Source organism: Athene cunicularia, assembly GCF_003259725.1.
Source record: "Athene cunicularia isolate RWA chromosome 1 unlocalized genomic scaffold, athCun1 chr1_part2, whole genome shotgun sequence".
Lineage (NCBI taxonomy): Eukaryota > Metazoa > Chordata > Aves > Strigiformes > Strigidae > Athene > Athene cunicularia.
The window spans coordinates 49,134,910-49,156,231 of NW_020799092.1; the positions used below are offsets into that span (position 1 = coordinate 49,134,910).

Here is a 21,322-nt window from a genome sequence, read left to right on the forward strand (position 1 = left end):
TAGTTTGAGCCCGGCAAGCGTGATGGCTGGAGCTGCGCGGCTGGGCCGCGTGTGCCGCAGCCCGCGCAAGATGCGCGGCCGCGGGTTTTGCCCTGCCTTGCTGGGAAACGCTGTCGCCTTTCGCTTAAATCCAGCGCTGCCACAGGGTCAGTGGAGGTTTTACGGTATTTAGAAAATGCAGGCTCGGCCCACGGCGCGCACGCCTGTGTGTGTGTGTGTGTGTGTGTGCCCGTGTGTGCCCGTAAATACATAGTAACAGCTAAGCTGCTCGGTTTTAATGAGCCCTAGGCGAGAACAAAAAGGTGCAGGTTTGAATGCTTGGGTGTGCATTTGCTCACGCGTATATCCGTCCACCTTACCTTTACGGCATGAGGGTTTGTTCCATTGTTTTGCAGAGTTTGTAATGCAACCTGTAGCTAGGATGTATCTCCTTGTGAAAGAGGAGACGAGGAGGTGTGTAAACCCGTGCTTTGTTTATGGGACATTAGAAGGCCTGAAATAGACCCCCGTGTTTAGCAGCTGGTTTTATGGAAGGCAAAGCCATAGTCTGCTTGTGCCACCAGCTGAACCCGCCACATATTCTTAGGCTATTCAGTGTCCCACGGACTGCTGTGAGGCATTTCTGTTCCAAATGATTGTAACCTGTGCTTTGTGATGCTTCATTCACCTTTAGGTTTGTTTGGGGTTTAACATGTGCTTGAAAGGCAAAATGTCCATGTTATGGACCAGCCATTGTTCTAAAAGTAAAGTATTAGAAAAGGATCCTTTTTAATTGATAAAATACATTCTGGAAGGAAAAAAAGACATTCTGTCTCTAACCATCTTAGATCAGAAGTAAAAACAGCTACAGAGATAGAAAGAGCATCATTTTTTTCTATCTAACTTTTACTTCATTTGCCACCAAAATACCAACTTTGTTTAAAAAGCCTCTAAAAAGAAATTCCATCTGTTGCTGTATCAGTAACTGCCCTTCTCAGGCTAGGAGCCCATGCCGAAATTGCGCAGAAATCGACTGTCAAAACCTGTCTGAAATCTAGGAATTGCCATATTGCTGGTGAGCATAGGCCTTCTGCTGTGGCTCTGTGGAAATTCACTGACGAAAATGAGATCTGCTTCACCATCATACTGAATGACTCCTATTTGACTTTGACTTTTTGGAAGGGATTGTGGTGTTTTTTTTTTTCTTTTTAAGAGGCATCACAGAGAGAGCACTTCACTGAAGCACACTGCAGCATCCTCTGGTTTGTCACTTGAGACTATTTATGCTGTAGTTGGACCAACTGGGCTCTCCAGCCCGGGTGAGGACAGGAGACATGTTGGCAGTGAGCACCATGTTCCACATATCCCTGTGCAGAGGATTATCCTCCGAGTTATTCGAGGCTTTCTACAGACTGCTGTAGAACATGGAGGATCAATTGTCCTTCGTGTCCAAATCCTGCTTTTTACAAGGGTTTTAAAGGATGAAGGGGGAGGCAGAGATTTCTCAGCTGGTCTGCTTGCAGGATGCTCATCTTGGGTCTCTGTCCTACATTTTCTTGGGGGTTTTCTGGTTTTGGGGTTTGTTCTTTACCAGGGGAAGAGTGGTGACTGAGCAAAAATAGGTCTCTCCTTCCTTCCATGCTCTCCTCTGTCTTTTTCTCAGCTTGCTCATTTCTGTAGAAGCACGTTTAGCACATAGTGTGACAATAACCACCACTGTAAAAGTTTGTATTGTGAAGGCAAATGAGACATTGTGGGAATATTTAAATATTCTAAGCCTGAATTCAGTTTCCTTTGATAGCTATTTATTGCTGTGACCTTAATACAATCCAAAAACCTTTAGCGGCCACTCTTGGGAAAAATGGCAGCTTTTTCATGTTGAAAGTGTTTCACGGCCCTTTTGTAGTTAAGTCTCATAATATTTGTGTAAGCCTGTCAGGTAAATATCACTCTGAGTCTCATACAGTCAAGAAAGCTGAAGCAAAGAAATTACTCATAAACTGGGGCAGAAAGGAGTTACATATGAACTTATGCAAAAGGTTCTTTCTTCCATAGTGCAAAACTTCTTTTAAGTAAGAATTTCAGAGCTGCTGTTTAGCCCTTACAAATACATCTGGATAGTCTGTTTTGTTGCTGTAAAGTCCCACTCGTACAGCACTTCCACTTTCTGTGGAAGGCAAGAGTTCGTTTATTTGTGGGAGTGCGTTCTGGGATCTCTTCAGCAAAACCAAGACTGTTGAGAGGATTTCACAGAGAAATATAATTAGGAAAAAATGTGCCTATATTCCTCTGCCAAATGCCTTCCCTAAATTGACTGGGAAGGGCTCAAAACAAAAATGTACTTAAAACCATTTTCCTTTATGGCTCATCTTTAAGTGTTTTGCCTAAAGTAATGATTCACTGGGTGAATCAGACTGGGATTTTATGATTTCTTATTTGCCTGCCTTTGATCAGCTGAGTAGCCTGTCGAGACTTAATTTGGACTGTCTTCCTTTTCTTTATGGCAGCATGAAAGGGCAGTGTGGAGAGCAATGGGGCAGAGCAGAAACATTTTCCTGTTGCAGCGCAAGGTCACATAGTACTGAGAGAAAAGTTGAGAATCCACATTTGTGCTCATCACTTCTTTTTTTATAGTATCCTTCTCTGAGCTTCCTTCTCAAGTCTTCTGCCATTTGTTTGTTTCCGCAGCCCCCACCCCCCCCTTATCTTTTAACTGCTCCATCCCTCGCACTGTGGGGGCTGTGTGAGAGAGAAGGAGCCTGGAAATGAAAGGTGATGGCTTGCAGCCACCAAGCAAACAGCTGCAGCAGCTGGAAGGCCTTCTGGCTGCCACACTGCTCTCAGCCTGGTGGTTGCTGGTGGGCAGGACAGGCACATGCCAGCACCTCGGTGGTTTTTCATGGCACCCTCAAGCCTACCAGTTGGGCCAGGGTGAGCCCCCTTCCTTGCATCACTCCCCTGGCTGCAGCCTGCTGCAGAGGGGCAGTACCGCGGGAGCTGGAGGCAATGACATTTCAAGCACTGCAGATGTTTGTTCAGTGGATGTGAGTCAGTCTTTAATTTCCAAGAGCTTTTATTATCTCTGTGGCTCTTCTCTAATCTCTCCATTTTGTTCTTCCTGTAGATGAGGAGTACATCAGGAGCTTTATGTTCCGCATGTCAGGTGTCACTAATGCTGAACAAAAAGGAGATGGTTGCTTTCCAACCTCCCAACGTGATACTGTTACGCAGAAAGTCTATGACTGCTTTTTGTCATTTAAGTGAATAGTCTGTACACAGAGTTTCAGGCTCAGTGTTTCATTATTTATATCCATGGTGTCTTACTGGTCATATTGCTCTTCTTTGAAAGAACTTCCAGAAGTATGAGCAAAGAAAGACGTATCACATCTCAGGCTTTGCAGGAATAAAAACAACTTGTGTGAAACTCAAGCACTGGATTCTGACGATTTGTAATGGACCAAGAGGAGTTCTTGGAAAAACTCCCTTTGAGAAGAAAGTTGAGTCATATTTCAGCTTTTAAACAAATTCTCTTTAATTCCATAGTTAAAATTCCTTAGCCTGACTTGGATATTTACCATCCCTAAGACCATTTGACTACGGGAGGTATGCAGTGAATGAAGCGCCCAGTGAGTGTGCAAGGGCACATGACAAAACCCATACTCCAGAGATGGGCGAGATGGTGTCCAGCCCAACCACTTACCTGTCACATACTGGGGCAGCTTTTGGGCAGCCATGTGTCTTAAGATGGCAATTTTTGAATGATGACATCTATGAAAAAAAAATTACGTGGTGAATTAAGCCATCACCAATATCACCAGGAGTGATGATGTTACTGTAAAAACACAACTTGTAACAAAGTGTTTTCTGAGTTTACACCTCTTCGGGGTACTGCCCAGAAAGAATTCATGCTTGAGCCAGCAGAAAAAATAAAGTTAGATGCCTGTGTCACTATATTTTTCAAATACAAACTTTCTGAGCCCATTACCCCTGTTGTGGAATTTTAACAGTCCAGAAAACTGGAGTTGCAGGGATTTTTATTTTTTTTTTTATGTTTCAGAAGGCAATGGAGAAAATTACCCAGTTCTTGGAATGTGTTTTAATGGCTTGTGAAGGTTTCAGTGTTCTTGAGAAAAATAAACTCATTTTATCTTTTTGTGTCATCTCACAGTCCTCCTTCTGAAGTCTGTGACCAGTTGTAATCTTTCCTGTATTCTGCAAGGAGCACACGATGAATAAATCATCCATTATGGCTTTTACAAGTCATGTCATGGGATGTTTAAAGGGAAAAACAAGCTCACAGGCCAGAGCAGTGCTTTTTCTACTAAATGGATGGGCTGGATCAGCTACCAAACACAGACCTTTGAGGTTCCTTTAGAAGGGTCATTAGCTCTTCGTTTTCTCTCAGGGTGATTCCTACTTCAGGAAGGATTGTTTGCCCCTCTGACTATAAAAATTTGAAGTAAGAGCAAAATTCTTATTTCTTCTTGTTGATTTATTATGTGTGTGTCTAGAGAGAGGGGTTTGATGGCAGGTCTCTGGAATTTTTCTTTTTTGGAGGTTTAAGGCTGGACAGAGTAGTGGGCGCAGTGACTGGAAGCGATTGGGAATGCTACAGTCTCCAGATTATTATTTATGGCCTTTCTATGTGAATTAGGAATAAAGCTCAGTCTAGGAGCTTTTGCCAACATAGCATTTTTATTTGCATTCATTTCATGGCATTTCTTGAATGAAAAGGTCTTTAAAGTACAAATATTACAGAGTGCTGCTTTCCAATATCTAGGTCAGCATCAACATATGGTGAATTTTTATTAGTTGAAGCAATTCTTTTTTTCTTCCCACAGCATTAGTGGCACCTATTCCTAAGGTGGTGACTTGCTTAGCTCAGCTATCCCAGTGTAGATGCTCCCTTGGGAGCAAAGCTATTGCATTTGCAGAGAGCAGCTCAGCATGGCTGCAAACCCCTCCTGTGGGCCAGGACAGGTTGTCCTCTGACAGTGACAGGCTCCACTGTAGAGGCCAAGTGACAAGCCGGAAACAGACACTTGACTTGTAGGGAATAAAACTTGTTGACATGAACCCTACCCTTTGCTGCATCCATGAACTTGAAATTTAAAATAGGTGGTTTGGGGGTGAAATTCATGTGACCACCAGTACTCCACTGACTGTGCGAGGTGCCTGGAGTGATTAGCAATGACAAAGGGTTTGTTATGTATGTGTGTATATATATATATGGTAAACTTACCTTTGCAAAAAGTTTGCTGTTTGCATAGTGTTTTTTTCCAAGTATCACACTTCTGTCACCCTTTCCCTCTGAATCCACAAGTGCTTCACAAACTGAGTGTTATTGTTGCTATTATCATCTTAATTTTACAGATGGAGGTGCTAAGGATGAGGTGGTTATCCTTTGCCAAAGATTTGTGATGAGTTCATGCTGTGACAGTGAAAGTTTTGGTCCCCAGCTCTACTAGAACTGTCTCTTCACCCTTCTTGTGTTTTGGCGCTGAGATCTGTTTTTCTCATAGTTGGAGGTGTAATGTGTTATTTCACTCAACAGGTTTTTTTATTTCGGGGGGGGGTGATGTTTGTGAGTTTGGGTTTTTTTTCGTAAATCACTTAACTTACCAAGAACCTGTGGCAGATTCAGAGATGTGCCTGGTTGTCACGCTGCCTCAGGAACAATTCATCTGCCTGACACCTGGGATCTGCTTCAATGATTGCTGGTGCTTCAGCTGGCACCGCTTGCACTAAGGTTTTGCTGCATCTTCATTCAATGAGTTTTCCAGAGTCAGAGTTTTGGTTAAAACAAACAAACAAAAAAAAGTTGTCACTTTTGCACTGCAAAGATTCCTCGCGAATAAACCGGAGCGCCATTTTCCTGCCAGTCCGGCCTTGCAGCATTTCTGCTACAGAGGGGTAGAATGGCGAAGCAGGAGCTTCACGTCAGTGAGCTGTGAAGTCTGCTCTCCAGCATGCTATTTACCTCACAGGAGTGCTAATTTCAGCACTGCTTTTGAAACACTTAATGGGGAATTTATTAAGCACAGGCAACGTCAAGGCAGTTTTGAAAATCCTCCCGGGAGCCCATGATGCAAAACGGCACCCAAAGGGAAAGCTTCTCTCCTCTTGAATCTAGATGAACTTTTGCATGGGTTTTTAAATGCCAGGGGATACAGATCTCTGTACAGAGGTTGTCAGGTCTATTAAGGAATTGTTTATTTTAGGAACTCACGGTCACAAGAAGCTTCAGGATTCAGCATGCTCAGTCCTTGCTACCTCAGCAGTCGCCATCTCCTGTGGCTTTATCCTTTTATAAAAAGATCATGCTTCTCTTCCAAAATAGGTAGACTATTTTATCCCTCCAGCTTCCAGGAAGACTGTTCCAGAATGTCACTGCTAGAACCACACTCTGCTTGCCAGTCTGCATTTATTTATCATCAGCCTTAAACCTTTTTTTTTTTTTTTTTTTAAATTGTGCCAACATTTTAACACCCAAGCAGTTGCTCCCCTGGTATCTGTAATGGAAATCTCTTCTGTAGAGGAGTTGAAAAGGACCCAGCTCATATCCCCCTAACACCATCCTCACACTGGGCTGTATGTACCAGGCCCTGTCTGCCACCATAACCACATTCTTAGTTGCTCCTTCAGTAGAAAAGAACAGATACTACCCTACTGTAAGCCTGGAGGCTTGCCTTTTAAATTTACTACACCTGTACAGTCTGGGCACTTGAGGAGATGTTAAGAGCACTTCTAAACTTTAAAACTACATTTCTGATAGAGTTTTTATGAGGAAAAAAACTGCTCATTTGCAGAGCCCTTCTCTGTGTGGTATAAACCAGAAGTATTGGGTTCCATAAACTTAATTTGAAACAGGCAGATGTCATAACTGAACAAATGAACTACATTCTCCTGCCTTGACATAGTGCCCTACAAGAGGCAGGGATGTTCCTGTTTCTTTGGTTGCATGTGAGCAGTTTGATGGGTTTGTGGTAGCCCTGCGAATTTGAAAATATCCCTAAATTAATCTGGCATCTGAGTGTTCACCACGTACCCCAGGGTGAATAGCTGTTTGGCAATACAGCAGGAAATTCATTCACAGAATGAGAATTGAGAGAGTTGTGATGCAGGAGCTTGTTTGTGAATAACATCCTGTTGCCTCAGCACCACGCTGGAGTTGTAGCTCAGCCGAGAGTGGTTGGACTCTGGAAAATATTGGTCTTTCAGTTGATTTGCATTGCTGATGAGGAAATATGTCAGTGCAGCAGACTTGTCTGGTCTGCCTTTGGTGTTATTCTTGGTGCTTTTATGCATCACATCTCTATCAGAGCAAAGATCACCTGATCTCTAGATAGTAACTCCTTGACACAAGATACACATCATTCTTTCTTCCTATGATACGTGAGTTTAGGGATTTGGTTTTGTCTGTTTCTGTCCTTGTTCAGAATAAGTTTAACCATACACAAAGCATCCTCTGCCCATCCTCTACCAAAAAAAAAGTAACATATTCGAATATCTGAAATACAGATATTTGTAGAACAGAGTACTGAGATAACTATTCCTCTGTTCCATCCACTTAGCAACAGCATCGACACAATACATTTTTAAGTAAGAATGGACAACATACAGAAGACGAACACCGAATATCAAAATGGGACTTAGTTAAACAAGCAAATAATTTTTATTCCATTTTTATTCCTTAACCTGTAGGTGGTTAATCTTTTTTTTCCTGAAACAAATAGGACTGGTTTGCTCACTAGTTTACAAATACAAGTAGTGTCTTCAGCAGTGGGTTGCAGGACTGGGTAAATTTATAGGGTTAGCAAAGTTGATCTCATACTGTTCTGTAATGCGTTTAGGTTGTTATAACCTGAGGTTCTTCTAACGATAGAAAATTGGTTGTTAATGACAGTCTCTCTTGTCCAGGTTTTACTGGTTTCTTCTGGGGATACCGCCTGCTGTCAGTGGTATACATCTTGGTTTTTTTTTCTTGTGTTTTGTTTAGGTTGCTGACACTGTGGCTGCAGTTTACTCACGTGATACCAACCAAACACTAGTATTTGGAGAAACACTTTGATAGGTACAGTTCCTCACCCAGGATGCCTTTCAAAGCTGGATTAGAACTGACTGAATTGCAGAATATGACTGTGCCTGAAGATGATAACATCAGCAATGATTCAAATGATTTCACAGAGGTGGAAAATGGCCAGATAAATAGGTGAGTATTTTTCCACTGATGCTGCCTGTGTTAAGAAACACACTGTTTAAAAACAGCATTCTAATTTTCAGCATATATCTTGAATTATTCATTACCAAGTCATGCTCCATTTGAAGATGTAATTTGAATTTCATATGTGACATCTGTTGGGCATAGGCTGCAACAGCAGATAAAGCAAACAGAGTGGCAATTTATTCATCATTTTGAATCCTTCAAATTAGTCTAATAAAATGCACAAACATATAATGTAGCAAAAACCCAACATTTTGAAATGTCTGCTTACACTCAGCAAAGAAGTAATAATAATTAATACAATTAGACCAACAGCATAACTTGGGGCAAATCTCTTTGTTGACCTTTTGATCTCTGATATGACAGTTTTAACCTGCCTGGCCACCTCCATGCATCCAAGTGCCCGGGGATATACAGCTGGTGTGGTTGGCAGCAGGTGTAGTCCCAGTCCACATTCACAGTTGAGCAACATAAACTGGGCAGTGGCTGCTGCTCTCTGAGGCAGGGATAAGAAACTGGTAAAACAGAGACTTACACCTAACTCATGTCAAGTTTAAAAAATGCTTCTATTTATCAATATCGGTGAAAATCATCAGGTTTGTTTAAATTATTAAGTTGTTGGCTTTTCCTCTAAGCTGTAAAGTCATTGCCAAAGAGCAGCCTGTTCCACCTGAGAGCGACTCTTCAGGCCTTCCTAGAAGCCTCCAACAGGTGCTGAGCTGTCCTGTTCACAGCAAAGACATGCTGACAGACCCTCTTTGGGGTTTGTGAACTGTAAAACAAGAAGCTGTTTTTCAATCAAACTTCCTGTTCAAATATTACAAACCAAGGTGGAGCACACCCGCCGGCCGGTGCCTGTGCAGGGATCCAGCCCTGCCCGGCCTCTGCCAGCACATCATCCTGGTCCTTTATGGGTGGGCTGCTGCCGTCTGTGTTTATGGTTTTTAAAAACCTCTCTCTCTTTCCCTTTCTTCTTTTTGGCAGCAGCTTCTCTGGATACCCAAAGAAACTCACTTTCTAGTGTGTAAAAACAAAATTAAGAACTGTTTTTTATCCAAGTGAGGGTAGAGTCGTGTGGCTGTCACATCTGTGCAGGTGGACAAGGAGTTTGGTGGCGGGTGCAGGAATAAGCACTGGGCATTGGCCATGCCATGCCCATAGCAGAACCAGCCAGCCATACCCTGGGACCAAGCGGGGGGCCCTGGCTGGTGGCGTGGGCAAGCCCCTCTGGCAGAAGGATGCCAACCTGCCCCACCCAGGGGAAGTCCTGGGGCGGTCACCAGCTGTGCTGTGTAGCGGTGCGACCGCAGCACAGCTGCACTGATGAAGATTAGAGCTGGTCAGGAATTTTCTGATGCAACTGCTTTGATGGAAAGTGCCAAAACAAAATGCAAACCACTTCTATAAAAAAACCCCAAACAAAACAGAAAGGCAAGACAAGAAACAAAAACCCCTCCACCTTTGCCAAAACAAAACAGTTCCAGTATGAACCTGCTTGCTTTCCTGCTGGCTCACTCACTCCATAAGGTGAGGAGCTCAGGGGCTGACAGTGCCAAATTTGCTCCCAGGAGCCTGCTGAGGATTTATATCCTTGAGAGAAGGAATGGCTGTACCAGGCTGGCTGCACCTCCCCAGTGCTTTGGCAGGTGCCACCAGTAACTTATGGGAAAAAACCCTGTTACAGCTTTATCTGTCAGAGAATGTTTATGGAGGGTGGGGAAGGAGCGTGCCGTATATGCCTGATCCTCTGGAGTCACAATATGCTTTGTGGAGTTCGGGCGTAGCAAGAGTGGCAAGGTCTGGGTCAGATCCCGACTGCCTGCGAAGGGAAGAAGAAAAAAAGTGGGGTGAGGAAGGAGCATCAGAAATTCAGGGGCAGAATTTCTGATTATTGTTCTGGCTTTTTGAGCAGATTAACATATTCCACAATTTTCCATTCCTTTCTGGATAACGTTTTTCCTCTGCAGTATCATTTTGTTGTAGGATGTAGCCTATTACGGGTGTCTATTACCCCTCTGCCGGGGCGCTCACAGGACACCTGCTTACTCATGCATCTCATGCATGAGTATTTTGCACTGTATATCCCAGTGTGTTCATGTTCCCCTCCGTAAGAAGGGTGTCAAGGCAGCTCACACTGACCACAGGTTCGAGAGCAGCAGCATGTTGGCACCAGCGCAGTCCTGTCACCATCCCCTTGGGGCCGCGGCTGGGGCGGAGCCACCCGTGGCCACTGCCCTGTGCAAGCACCTCCCTGCCAACACGGGTGATGAGCCAGCAGGCAGACCCTGCTCTGTACCCTGTGCCAAACACATCCTGAAAGGATGTGGTTATTTCCTTTCTATAACTATTTTGGCAAATGCCCTGTCTCCATGGAATAAGAGGTTAACGGGCTCACAAAAGGACAGATTTTGTGCCGCCTGGCACATGGTGCAAGGCCTTGTGAAACTCCAAAGTCTATCAAAATCAGTGGGACTTTTTCTGTTGATTTCACTTGAGCTTTAGATTAGATCTGTAATTTTCAACTAATGTTTTTTGTTGTTGTTTCAACCTGTTCGATTTTGAACTCTGTATTTAATTTTAAACATTTTTTGCTCCCAGTGCATAGTTTTTCAAGGTCAATGTAGAGCAAAATTTTTAAGGGTCTTTTGGAGAAGGTACACCAGGGAGAAGCTGATTCCAGGTCTGGCTGTAAAATCCAAATATGTCTTGATCTTGGAAAAGAATTCTCTAGTTTCCTTTGGATTTCCAGCCTTTTCTGGGCCTAAATATTCATTTATGTATGCAGTTTTATGCAGGGAGGGGATGTTGTTTGGAAGGGGCTGTATTGGGAGAGGTTTTTTCTTTATATGCAGATGTTGAATTTCTTCTGCAAATGTCATTAAAGAGATTTGCATCAAATACAGACATGGATTTGGTTACTTTTAACCATGTATCCTGACTATAAAACTTTGCCATCTCTGCACATAACTGTAAACCATTATGTAGATGACTCATTCCTTATCTGTAAGTATGACGATGCTCTCGGGAAGCGGATGGCTGCATGCCTGTCTTGGTTTACAATTACTACTAAGTTATCAGCACCCCTCGTTCAGTTAACAAGGTTGTTAGTAGGTATACCCAGAACTGGTCCAAGTTTCATAGTGTAAATCAGACCAAGGTTTCTTCTGCATTTCTTGTTCCTGCCTGCCATGGAAATCTTTGCCATTGCTCAAGTTAGTGCTCACTTTAAGAAGCTGCCTAAGGATAAAGTTCTGTCATCTTGTCAAAACTAGCTTTCCTTAACAAATGTTTAAGGCATTGTCAAATATCACTTTAATTATGTTTAAACATATCTGAGATGGCTAAATGGTTTTTGGCTAAGTCTGCTTAGCCAAAATGGTTAGCTTGGGGATATCACCTTAATCAAATATTTCTTATTTAAATCCTTTAATTAATTAAAATTTGGAAACTGTAGTTAAACATGGTCCTTTTAAAGCCACTTTATCAATAAGATTAATTTTCTACTTTGTGCTAAATCAAACCAAGAAAAGAATTAGATGAAGAAATTCTTTCCAAGCCAACCATGAGGCTTCATGCATTGCAAGAATGAGCTGATTATTTTTTGGCCAGGATATTTTATTAATGTATCTGAAAAGTTCTGTATAAGCTGTTCTTACTCAGCTGTGATGTAGAAAACACAAGAGGAAAGCAGAAGCATATAAGAACAGGTTATGTCTTTTAATGATGAGTAAAGTGTTTGAAATGAAGACAACAAACAGCGCAAATGGATTTCATGCTTGTCAGGGAGTCACAAAGCTTTGATGGCACAGACGGTCCTACTGCGCATTTCCACAACACCTGTCACAGTGGCCTCTGGTCCTTGGGAGGGCTGCAGAGGCTAGAGTAAACAGTCATTTCATTTTATTCATGTCATATTTATAAAGGTCAAATATACAACATTCTGTGACAATGAATAGTTCGTTTTCTAAGTGCATCTATTAAGCAAAGCAGATACATGTCACAGTTTAACTAGAAATTCCAATATTCCAACATATGCTCCCTTTTATATGCTATAGGGGAAAAAAAACCAAACAAACAAACAAACAAAAAGTTTATAAAAAGCAAAATCTTGAGAAAATTTGTTTCTGTTGAATCTATTGGATTACATTCCCCCTATTTTATTTTTTTTTAAATTTAGATTCAGTAATACATTCCATTTATGGAAACCTTAGGCTGTCGTACAGTACATCTGCCCCACCTACTGAGTGTGATCCCAAGGCAACCTTCTCGTCTGGACTTGCAGGTTAAGTTACCTGCAATGGCAGATGCAGCACAGTCTTGGGATCAGGCAGACCCCACAGCCCCCACCACTGCACCGGTCCTGAGCTTTCTGGGCAAGCCGTCCTGGGGCTGGGAGGCAGCTGCTGGGAAGCACCCTTTAAAAAAGCTGGGCACAATGCTATGTACCCTGTGGTTTGGGAGCCTGGTAGCCACATTCCCATGTCTGACTTCGCCCTCCCATATACATCACACAGCATAAATGGAGAAAAACGTGCAGTGTGACATTGTAAACGTGGGGTGGGTAAGGAGCCTGGCTTAGGAGACGAGATGCTGAACAATAAACCCAGTTCATTTTAACGTAGTACTAACTCAAATGAAAGTACTTTGGATCAATTTATCAAATCAGACCAGTTATTCTTAAGGTCCCATCCAGAAGGAAATAATGTGTTTGTTGGCCACAGAAGATAACAGTCCTACAGAAGCTGTTTGTCAGAAGTATTCTAATAGAAAATCCCACGGTTGCTTTATATTCAAGCAATATTACTCAAGTGTTGTCTTTTTCATGTTTTAATATAACAATAATTTAAATTTAATACTAGGTGGCAATAATACTAGTATCGACAAATTGGTTATTTTTGTAATTATTAAGGGGGGGACTGACTGCAGAGGGATGAGGAGAAGTGGGGAGAGCAGACTAGTTACTTCTGTCATAATTCTGACAAAATCTAAAATGACACATGATCTCCATAAATGACAGAAGAAGGCAAAGTCCACAGATGTTCCCAGCAGCACTTACAAATCCAAAAGAGACAAAACTCTTCTCTGTGCTTCTGCCTGTACAAACTGCCTGCGGGGTGTTTCAAGAGAGAACTGGAATGTCTTTTTCAAACCATTCACACTCTGCTGCCTGCATTCAAGAGACGGGCTTTAAACAGACATGAAAAAAAAAAAAAAAAGCACACGCTCTGAGTCAAGTTGAGATTTTATTCCATGAGGATGAAATACCTAAACGGTGAGCTTTGGAAAGTTAATTTTGGATCAGTCTATCTTAGAAGTGGTTGCTTTTCACTTCTTAAAACAGTAGGGGAAGTTTAGCCATCTATTCCAGCTGCGTTAGGGCTTGTAAACCTGGCACATTGTCCATATTTTGCAGCAAATTAGCTGCAGAAGTTAGTAGTTGAAGAAATAAAGGAGAAGCCTGTAGTTGTTTTTTGTTGATATCAAGGAAGTCAAAGCAGGCCAATGGGTAGGAGTGAAAGTTGCAACAAAACAGCAAAAATACTACATGCATTTTGCCAGCTATGCCCAGATTTAAGGGATAAAGTCAAAATGTGTATACAGGTCCCAATGTGTCAGCTGTGAAAGCCAAGTCAGCAGCATTACAACTGCATGATTTTGGCATATGCTTAGAAGCTGTGCTAGCATCTATTACTAGTAATTAGGCCACAACTGGGGTAGTAGGGAAGTTTGACAGAGCTTTGTCTTTATGAGTTCATGGTTATATTACCAGGCTGAATACCGCTGGATGTACTCAAATGATGCACCCTCCTGAGTCACAGTTTGAACTATACATCCCCAGCCAGTAGACATTCCCAGCTGTGGGAAAGTCCCAGCAGTGCTGCTCTTTGTGTACAGCATATTGTTTGTCTATTTTAATATAAGAAGAGCCACCTTAATTTATGTACAGCAAAAAAGGTCTCTGACACTTGGTGACAGCCTCTGGTTAGGTATGTAACATGTACAATGACTGATGCATTAGCCAGTGCAGCATAAGAACCATCTGTGGATTAACGAAGATGCCAGGGACTTAATTGTGCATAAACCTTCAAAAGATGAAAAGCTGAAAGAAAGGTTTATACAAACTAAAATGTTTTCTGAAGAGAGGGTCTGGGAGAAAAGAACAGCTCATCCAGATCAGAAGTGTTGTAAATCCCAAGGATACCAACACAGACGCAGGAGGCAAATCTTGTTCTGGTGACGTTATGTTCCTAAATGTGGATATATCAAGGACACAGAACACATAAAGGGAGCAGAGAACAAAAAACTGTTTATTCCATGTTTCCCTGCACAGAAATGTTTAATTTTGCTGTATGGTGAATTCAGTATTGAGTTTTGAAAGACGTTTAAATGAAAATGCAGTAGCCCAGAATGGTGCACCAGCAGAGCATGTTGCCTGGTTCAGGGTGGCCCAGGTAGTGCTGGCTGCATGCAGCACCTCTTCCTCCTCTTAACTCTGGCCATACCAACCCTACAGTGGCAATTTAGGGTTTTGTAGGGTGCCACACTGTCACCCGACACCAAGGGGGCAGACAGGGTCTTTTAGGGATCCTTGTCAGAATGATGACAGCACTAAATTGTAATTACAATTAAAGCTTTATTTTCTTACCAGGGTATTATGATTAGTGTAACACAGAATTTATTAATAGAATGGCACAGGATTTCTACAAGCAGAATCAGTGTAGTACAATCTGTAAGTAGCATAATACAATTAATAATACAATTTATGATTTCTAATCACCTGGACCCTCTGAAGATTGGGTCAGATTTTAATACATGGTTTGCTGCATCAGTGTAACAATCACAGTCTAGCCTCAAAATCATATCAAGAATACGAATCATTCCCTCACCCTCGGAGGAAGCAGATAACTGTGGGGGTGTCCCTGGTGGGGATGTCCCTGGCCACCAGAGGCCCCAGGTCTCACTGTCCAGCAGCAGCTCCTGTCCAGGTTCCCCAGTTTGGACGGTTTGCTTTTACAGCCAGTGCTCTGGGTGCTGTTACGCTTACCTCTTCTGTGAGGGGGTCATCACCACAAGATGGTGCGCCGGGTGCCTGGGACCTTCAGGGCTGGCAAGGAAGGGAGTAATCTAGCTGGCATCCAGGAGTCTTGAGGCCGATAGGGAGGGGAAGAAGAAATCTGTCATGACCCGCTCAATCACAGAGAACGGCTGCTTGCCTTATATGCTAACCACTGAGCAGGGGTCAGGAGCAGGGAGTACCAGTCACACACACCTCTGCAGGACACCTGCAGAACTATCTCCTCTTAGTGTATTGCAAACAAATTACTTTCCTTCCACAAAATCGGTGCTTCTGCTTTACTAAAGTACCTAAAAGACCATTCTGTATATATACATTTGTTTTGATCATGTGCCTAGTGTTACCTTTATGGATGCCCAATGTACACTAGTATCAGTGAAGCATAATCTGGCTCATTAAATAGTTATGAGTTTGACCTCTTTTAGCATACAGTTTTTATACATTTCATATTCTGTAATCACATGCTGTTCATGGAATTAATGTGTTCACATTTTCTAAACACTTGCTGTAAATAAATCCTTTGACTTCTTTTAGCAAGTTTATTTCGGATCGAGAAAGCAGACGAAGTCTCACAAACAGCCACCTGGAGAAGAAAAAATGCGATGAATATGTAAGTATCTCTTGGTGTTCTTTCCCCTGTCAAAATGAACTATTATGTTGTGTATGTGAAGGGCCTTTAGACATGGTCTTCAAAAGTGTTGGGCACACACAGCTGTAAAAAAAAAAAAAAAAAAAAAAAAAAAAGACAAAAAACCCAAGCATTTTGTTCAAGTTGAAGCGAGGGAATCCCTCTGGCCTGTGTTTGGCAGGAAGTCCTGGTGGTTCCTTATGGCCTTATGACATATAAATCATGTACCTTAGATGTTTCACAGGCAGAGTGAAAGATGGGGATTGAAATGACAGGTGTAGTAGGAGTTGTGTATTGCCTCTACCACTCACGTTGGATTCCAAGATCTACAGGACAGTGATGAGAGTGTAGCTGTGACAGGCTTCAGTGATGCTTTTTCCTCTTTTAAACCAATTTTTAAGTCATTTCCATAACAGTAGTTACTTATACCGAATATATCGCAAAACGTATTGAATTACGCTTGAAGCGTAAATGCATTTCCCTGCTCCGTTCCAAGCTGTTGCTGACTTACCTGTCTTTACTCATCCAGATCCCAGGAACTACTTCACTGGGGATGTCCGTCTTCAACCTCAGCAATGCAATCATGGGCAGTGGTATTTTGGGTCTCGCTTTTGCCTTGGCCAACACAGGAATTCTCCTTTTTCTGTAAGTATTCGCACGGTGAGTAGCTGATCTCCATGCAGTTTCACTGCATTTAGCCAATGTGTATGCTGCCAGCAAGGAGAGGGATTTATACTTCATCTGTAATCACATACAGCATTCAAGCCTGAAAATGTTAGCTACAAGTTTCAGACATCTTGTTTTAGTCAGATTTTTTTGGGGGAAAAGCCACTACTTGTAATGCTAGAGCAAATTAAGCCCATGTTATTTACTGCAGACCTGAGCCTAGCCAGGAATTTTTCCTATGGTCCACAAGCCATAGATATATCGGAAATATTCAGTAGTAACAGTTGCAGTGGGATAGTGCTTAGTTCTTACTTGTGTGACAGCATCTCCATAGCTTTCGTCAAAGCATGGTGCAATAACTGCTTTTTTTTTTTTTAACCAAGAAAAAGAATATTTATATTCCTTTATATATTACATATAATATTTTCATCTCACTCCCACAGTTTCTTCAGTTTCTTATGTGAGAGTTCTTGAGAGCCAACATAAATATAGCCAAGATTTTAGTGTAAAAAAAGAGTTGAGGTAGAGTACTTAACTCCAGCAAAAGAGAGGCATTTTGTAAAGGAGAATTTTATAGTTTAAAAATGACACAGTGCCAGTGAATGAGTAAGACACAGTGTTATTCTGTGTTATTCTGAATCGCAATATGAGACATTTCATTGTGAAAAGTGATTGTTGAAAAATCAGTTGGGAATTGTGTGCAGATTTTCAGTGATAAATGTTCATTGAGGGAAGAAATACAGCCATTTACAGTCTTTGAGAACTGTTCAACACGGTTATTGAGATTACAAATTACTCTAAAGAGATGTCATTTCTTGAATGTCATATCTAAAAATCTAGAACTTTTATATTTCTTATGTTTTTGGGAAATATTTAATACGAGCCCATTATATAGCAGAGTGGATAGCCAAAGTGGTACGTATAGCCATCTGCTCTGGGATTTTGTGCCAGGATAGCTACATTCATGCTGCTACCTTAGAGTTTGCTGTGGTTGGATAAAATCTAGGAATAATCCAAGGAGTTAATCCATTTACAGTAATAATGTACAGTGTCTTATAATTGTGTTGTCACTAAGCTAGGCTATAAAGTAGCCAGACTCTAGGTTTTTCTTATGCAGAATGGCTGAGTTTATTTCAGTTTTGCTGCCTTTTTTTACCCATTACTCTTAACCTGGATGTGATACCTATGCCCTGACAAACATACCTCTGACAGTGCAGAGTAGTGGTTGCAAAAACTGCTGTAACCGGGAAAAAAAAAAAAAAAAAAGTTACCTCTCTTCAGCATTGCTACCTCTTCTATGATAATCATGTCTCAGCCAAGGAGCACTCTCAATTTCTCCTTAGTGCTTTACTTTATTATAATCTCATCCTCTTCTTCTTTCAACAGTTTTTCATGAGAGTTAAGTGACATAGGAAACGTGTTGACTCTAAAGGATGTAAAAAGGCTGTTTCTTTTAAGTGAAGTAGACCAGACCAGTGATGTGAACAACCAGAGAAACTTCTAACAACATGTGATGGTGACTGGGCTTGTCTTGGTCTGAGTAGTGAGTGTGTAGATCTGTTACCATCACATTGTATGAAAAGCTGCCAAACCTAAATGTAGAGATATACAGTAAATAACAGAGTTATTCTCCACAGAATTATCTCTGTGTGTTTAAAAGTGGATAATTATTTTTGTTAACTTTATAATGCCTTTAGATCTGGTGGTCTGGAGACAGATCAGCCCACTGAAATCCAAGGTAAGGAAGTTAGCAGGACCTAACTGACCAGGCTAGCAGAGCTCTGTCCCCTTAGAAGACTGGAGATACAGGATCCTAATGTGGTGTCTAGGTCTGTAGTTATGCCTGAAAGTTGAACTGCCTTAATGTTCTTTTATCATGCAATAATCTCAGAGTTAAACCCAGTCTATTAGTATTAGATTTCTTCTGACCCTCTTGTTCAATGCATTTTTCTCATAAATGTATAGTTCTGCTGCTGCTATCACAGGGACATCTTAGAACTATTTCTGCTTTACAAGTGATTAGAGTCCTGGCAGTGTTTTCGTTGCTTTTTGCACATGAGAAAGCACTTAAATTCATTACTGTTGAGTAGCACAGTTCTGGAAAGTTTCTGGGTTGCTTTATCCAGTATTGGCATGCACTATCCCTGAAAAGTAGAAAGCAGAGACAGAAAAATTAAAGGAACGTTTCCAGCACTAACAAAAGAGACCCAGCCTGATTTGCACTCTCACATCTTTTAGGCTCCTGCAGTGTGAAGTGTGCACTGCCATGTACACCTGGATCCGTTTAGATCCTATATTCTTGGCATAGGACACACAAAATAAACATGACAGTGAGTATATATTCTCACATCCTATCTGCATAACTTAGTGCCATAGCAAAGCATCATGCTTTTTAGGCAAAACAATTGAGGTAGGAACTCAGAGGAGTTTACTCCCAGTATTGTTGATAACTGCAGCTTAGATCAGGAGTTCTCAACCTTTCCTTCACCACAGATCCCCTTTAAATACCTTTTGTGGCTGTGGACCACCAAGACTTAATTCAAGATTTAAAGCACTAGACCACATGAAATGTTTATTTCGATTTTCTCATGAAGGGTCTTCAATTTTGGAGAGAAGGGCAAGTAAATTAATCTGTTAATGGACACACTCATAATATCTTTATTGCAATATTTCCATATGAATTTAAAATAAAAGCATCAACACTCTTCTCTGTCAAATAGCCCATTTTATGGTATTTTAACGTGCTAATTCTGAATTTGATGTCAATTTTTACATTAAAATTCTATTAAAAGTTTTTAAAATTCTTCTCACTTGCCCCCTTGTTTGTGTTCAGTCACCATATATTTTTGTTTACGGGTCCAGGGCCACCACTTGGAGGAACAGACTTCAGCCCCGTTGTGGCCCTAAAGAGGGCCATTGGGTTAAGAGAATGTGTTTAAGAGAAAAACTGCCTGGTTAAAGTGGGTCCCTGTGCAAGGTTTAATTCTTGCCGGGTTGAGAGAGCACGTTGCTGTTGCCTCTCCCCCACCCATGCTGGTCGGGTTGGAAGTTAAACACAGACCCTGGCTAAAATAACAAGAAATTTAATACAGCAGAGTGATAGAACAATCTGAACAACAACAGTATCAATGGTAACAACAATAAACAGCAATAACAGTGAATAAGACAAAAGATATACAGAGAAATACCGCTAAATGATCAAGGAGCAAACCCGCCACGTGTATGGCAAAAACCAGCACCAGAAGCGAAAGTGAAAAGGCTCTGCCCCTGGACCTGACATCAGCATGGTATGAATAACCCGGCTGGAGATCCCTTCCCCCTCTCTCTCTGCTGGGGAAAACTTTACTCTATCCTGGCTGAACCAGGACAGTCCCACCAACCATACTAGCACTGAATATACTAGTGCATCAGGGCATGCAGTGGAGGGGGGGCACAGCTTGAGTATGAGAGGAGCATTGAGAGGAGGGGGCTGTGGGAAAAGGAGGTGCAGTACTTTCCACAAGCCAGATCAAATATTTCCAGGCTGGACGTTCCCCACCCCTGCTTTAAGGCTTCACAGGCTCTCTGTGATGACATCGCAGCCACCCAGGGGTCTGTGGACCACAGGTTGAGAAACACTGGCCTAGACCAAAGAAGAGCATCCTTTCCTGTATGCAAAAGGGGAGAAAACCTTGCTACAGAAAGGTGACACAAAAGGCTTGTAAAGTTAGAAATGGACCAGGCCACCTAGGGATGGCAGGAGCACTCATCGCTTCTGTGGTTTCATCCTGGAGAGCCAGGACCAGAGTGATAGATCGTGTTGCAGACACATACGGGCCAGCCAAGTGCAAGGTGCATTCAGCCTGCATTTAGCCCAGCAGTGCACACTATCTGAAAAACCCTGCTGAGTCACAGGGGATTGTTAGATGAAGTACAGTGCAAGATTACAACTGAAGTTTCACACTTCTTTCTGCAGCTGCTTCCTGCTAGGGTTGTCTGGAAACAGTCATGAAGCCACAGCCTAACTCCTCCAGAGGTTTAGGGCAGGTTGGCAGACCGGCCCTGTGGGAGGCTGTATGGTGACAAAGCCCATGCTCTGCCATGCTCTTCTGCACCCTATACCTTACGAGTGTTCAGAGCTGTTCTGTGCAGTGAGGCAGGTGACTGCACGAGCCTTACAGGTCTTCTGGCCCCAGATCCTGGAACTCTACAGAGGGCTGGGGACAGTACGTGTTTCAGCTGATCTGGTAATGTGGCAGCTGGGAGCAAACAGCAGTGGCATCACAGGAACAGTTTGTTCTTCCCAGCACTGTATCAGTCCCCTGCTCTAAACTGTTTATTCTAGATTTGTTGGGGGGAGGTGACTTTTGCGTGTGCCAGTTGCTTGCTTAGCTGCCAGCACTTCTTTAAAAGCAGGCAAAATAAAATTAGGGGAGTGCTCTTGGGACTGCGGCACAAGCTCCCCTGCTTCTGTTTTGAATTTGTGCAGAGCGAGTGGCATGGACATTTTCATTCCTTTCCAAGGGGTGGTTCTGGCACAAATATGCCTGTCCATACCACAGTCCTAACACAAATAAGTTTTTCATACAGCACTAATGAAAATGCCAAGTGTCTTTGTAAGAATCCTATGGGGAGCTAAGGACAACAGATCAGATAAATACCTGGCTGCTTGGGAGTGTTATTTTTACCACTGCAAAGGCTCCATGAGCTCAGTGCTTGAAAAACGGGAGCTTTTAGTAATAAAATAGACTTGATGCTGGCATGTAGAGCC

General features: G+C 42.3%; 1 protein-coding gene across 2 annotated transcripts in view; it reads left to right on the forward strand.

Annotated features, from left to right (window-relative positions):
* The first annotated feature begins 4,382 nt into the window (after positions 1–4,382).
* The window catches only part of SLC38A1 (solute carrier family 38 member 1), a 37,332-nt gene continuing 20,392 nt past the window's right edge, over positions 4,383–21,322 (forward strand). For both annotated transcript variants that reach the window (XR_003400333.1, XM_026867654.1), the window contains exons 1-4: positions 4,383–4,438; positions 7,979–8,191; positions 15,813–15,888; positions 16,436–16,551. Coding sequence is in view for 1 of the 2 variants with exons in the window: in XM_026867654.1 (XP_026723455.1) it covers positions 8,073–8,191; positions 15,813–15,888; positions 16,436–16,551 (311 nt within the window). In the remaining variant the exon portion in view is untranslated. The remainder of the gene's footprint in view (positions 4,439–7,978; positions 8,192–15,812; positions 15,889–16,435; positions 16,552–21,322) is intronic.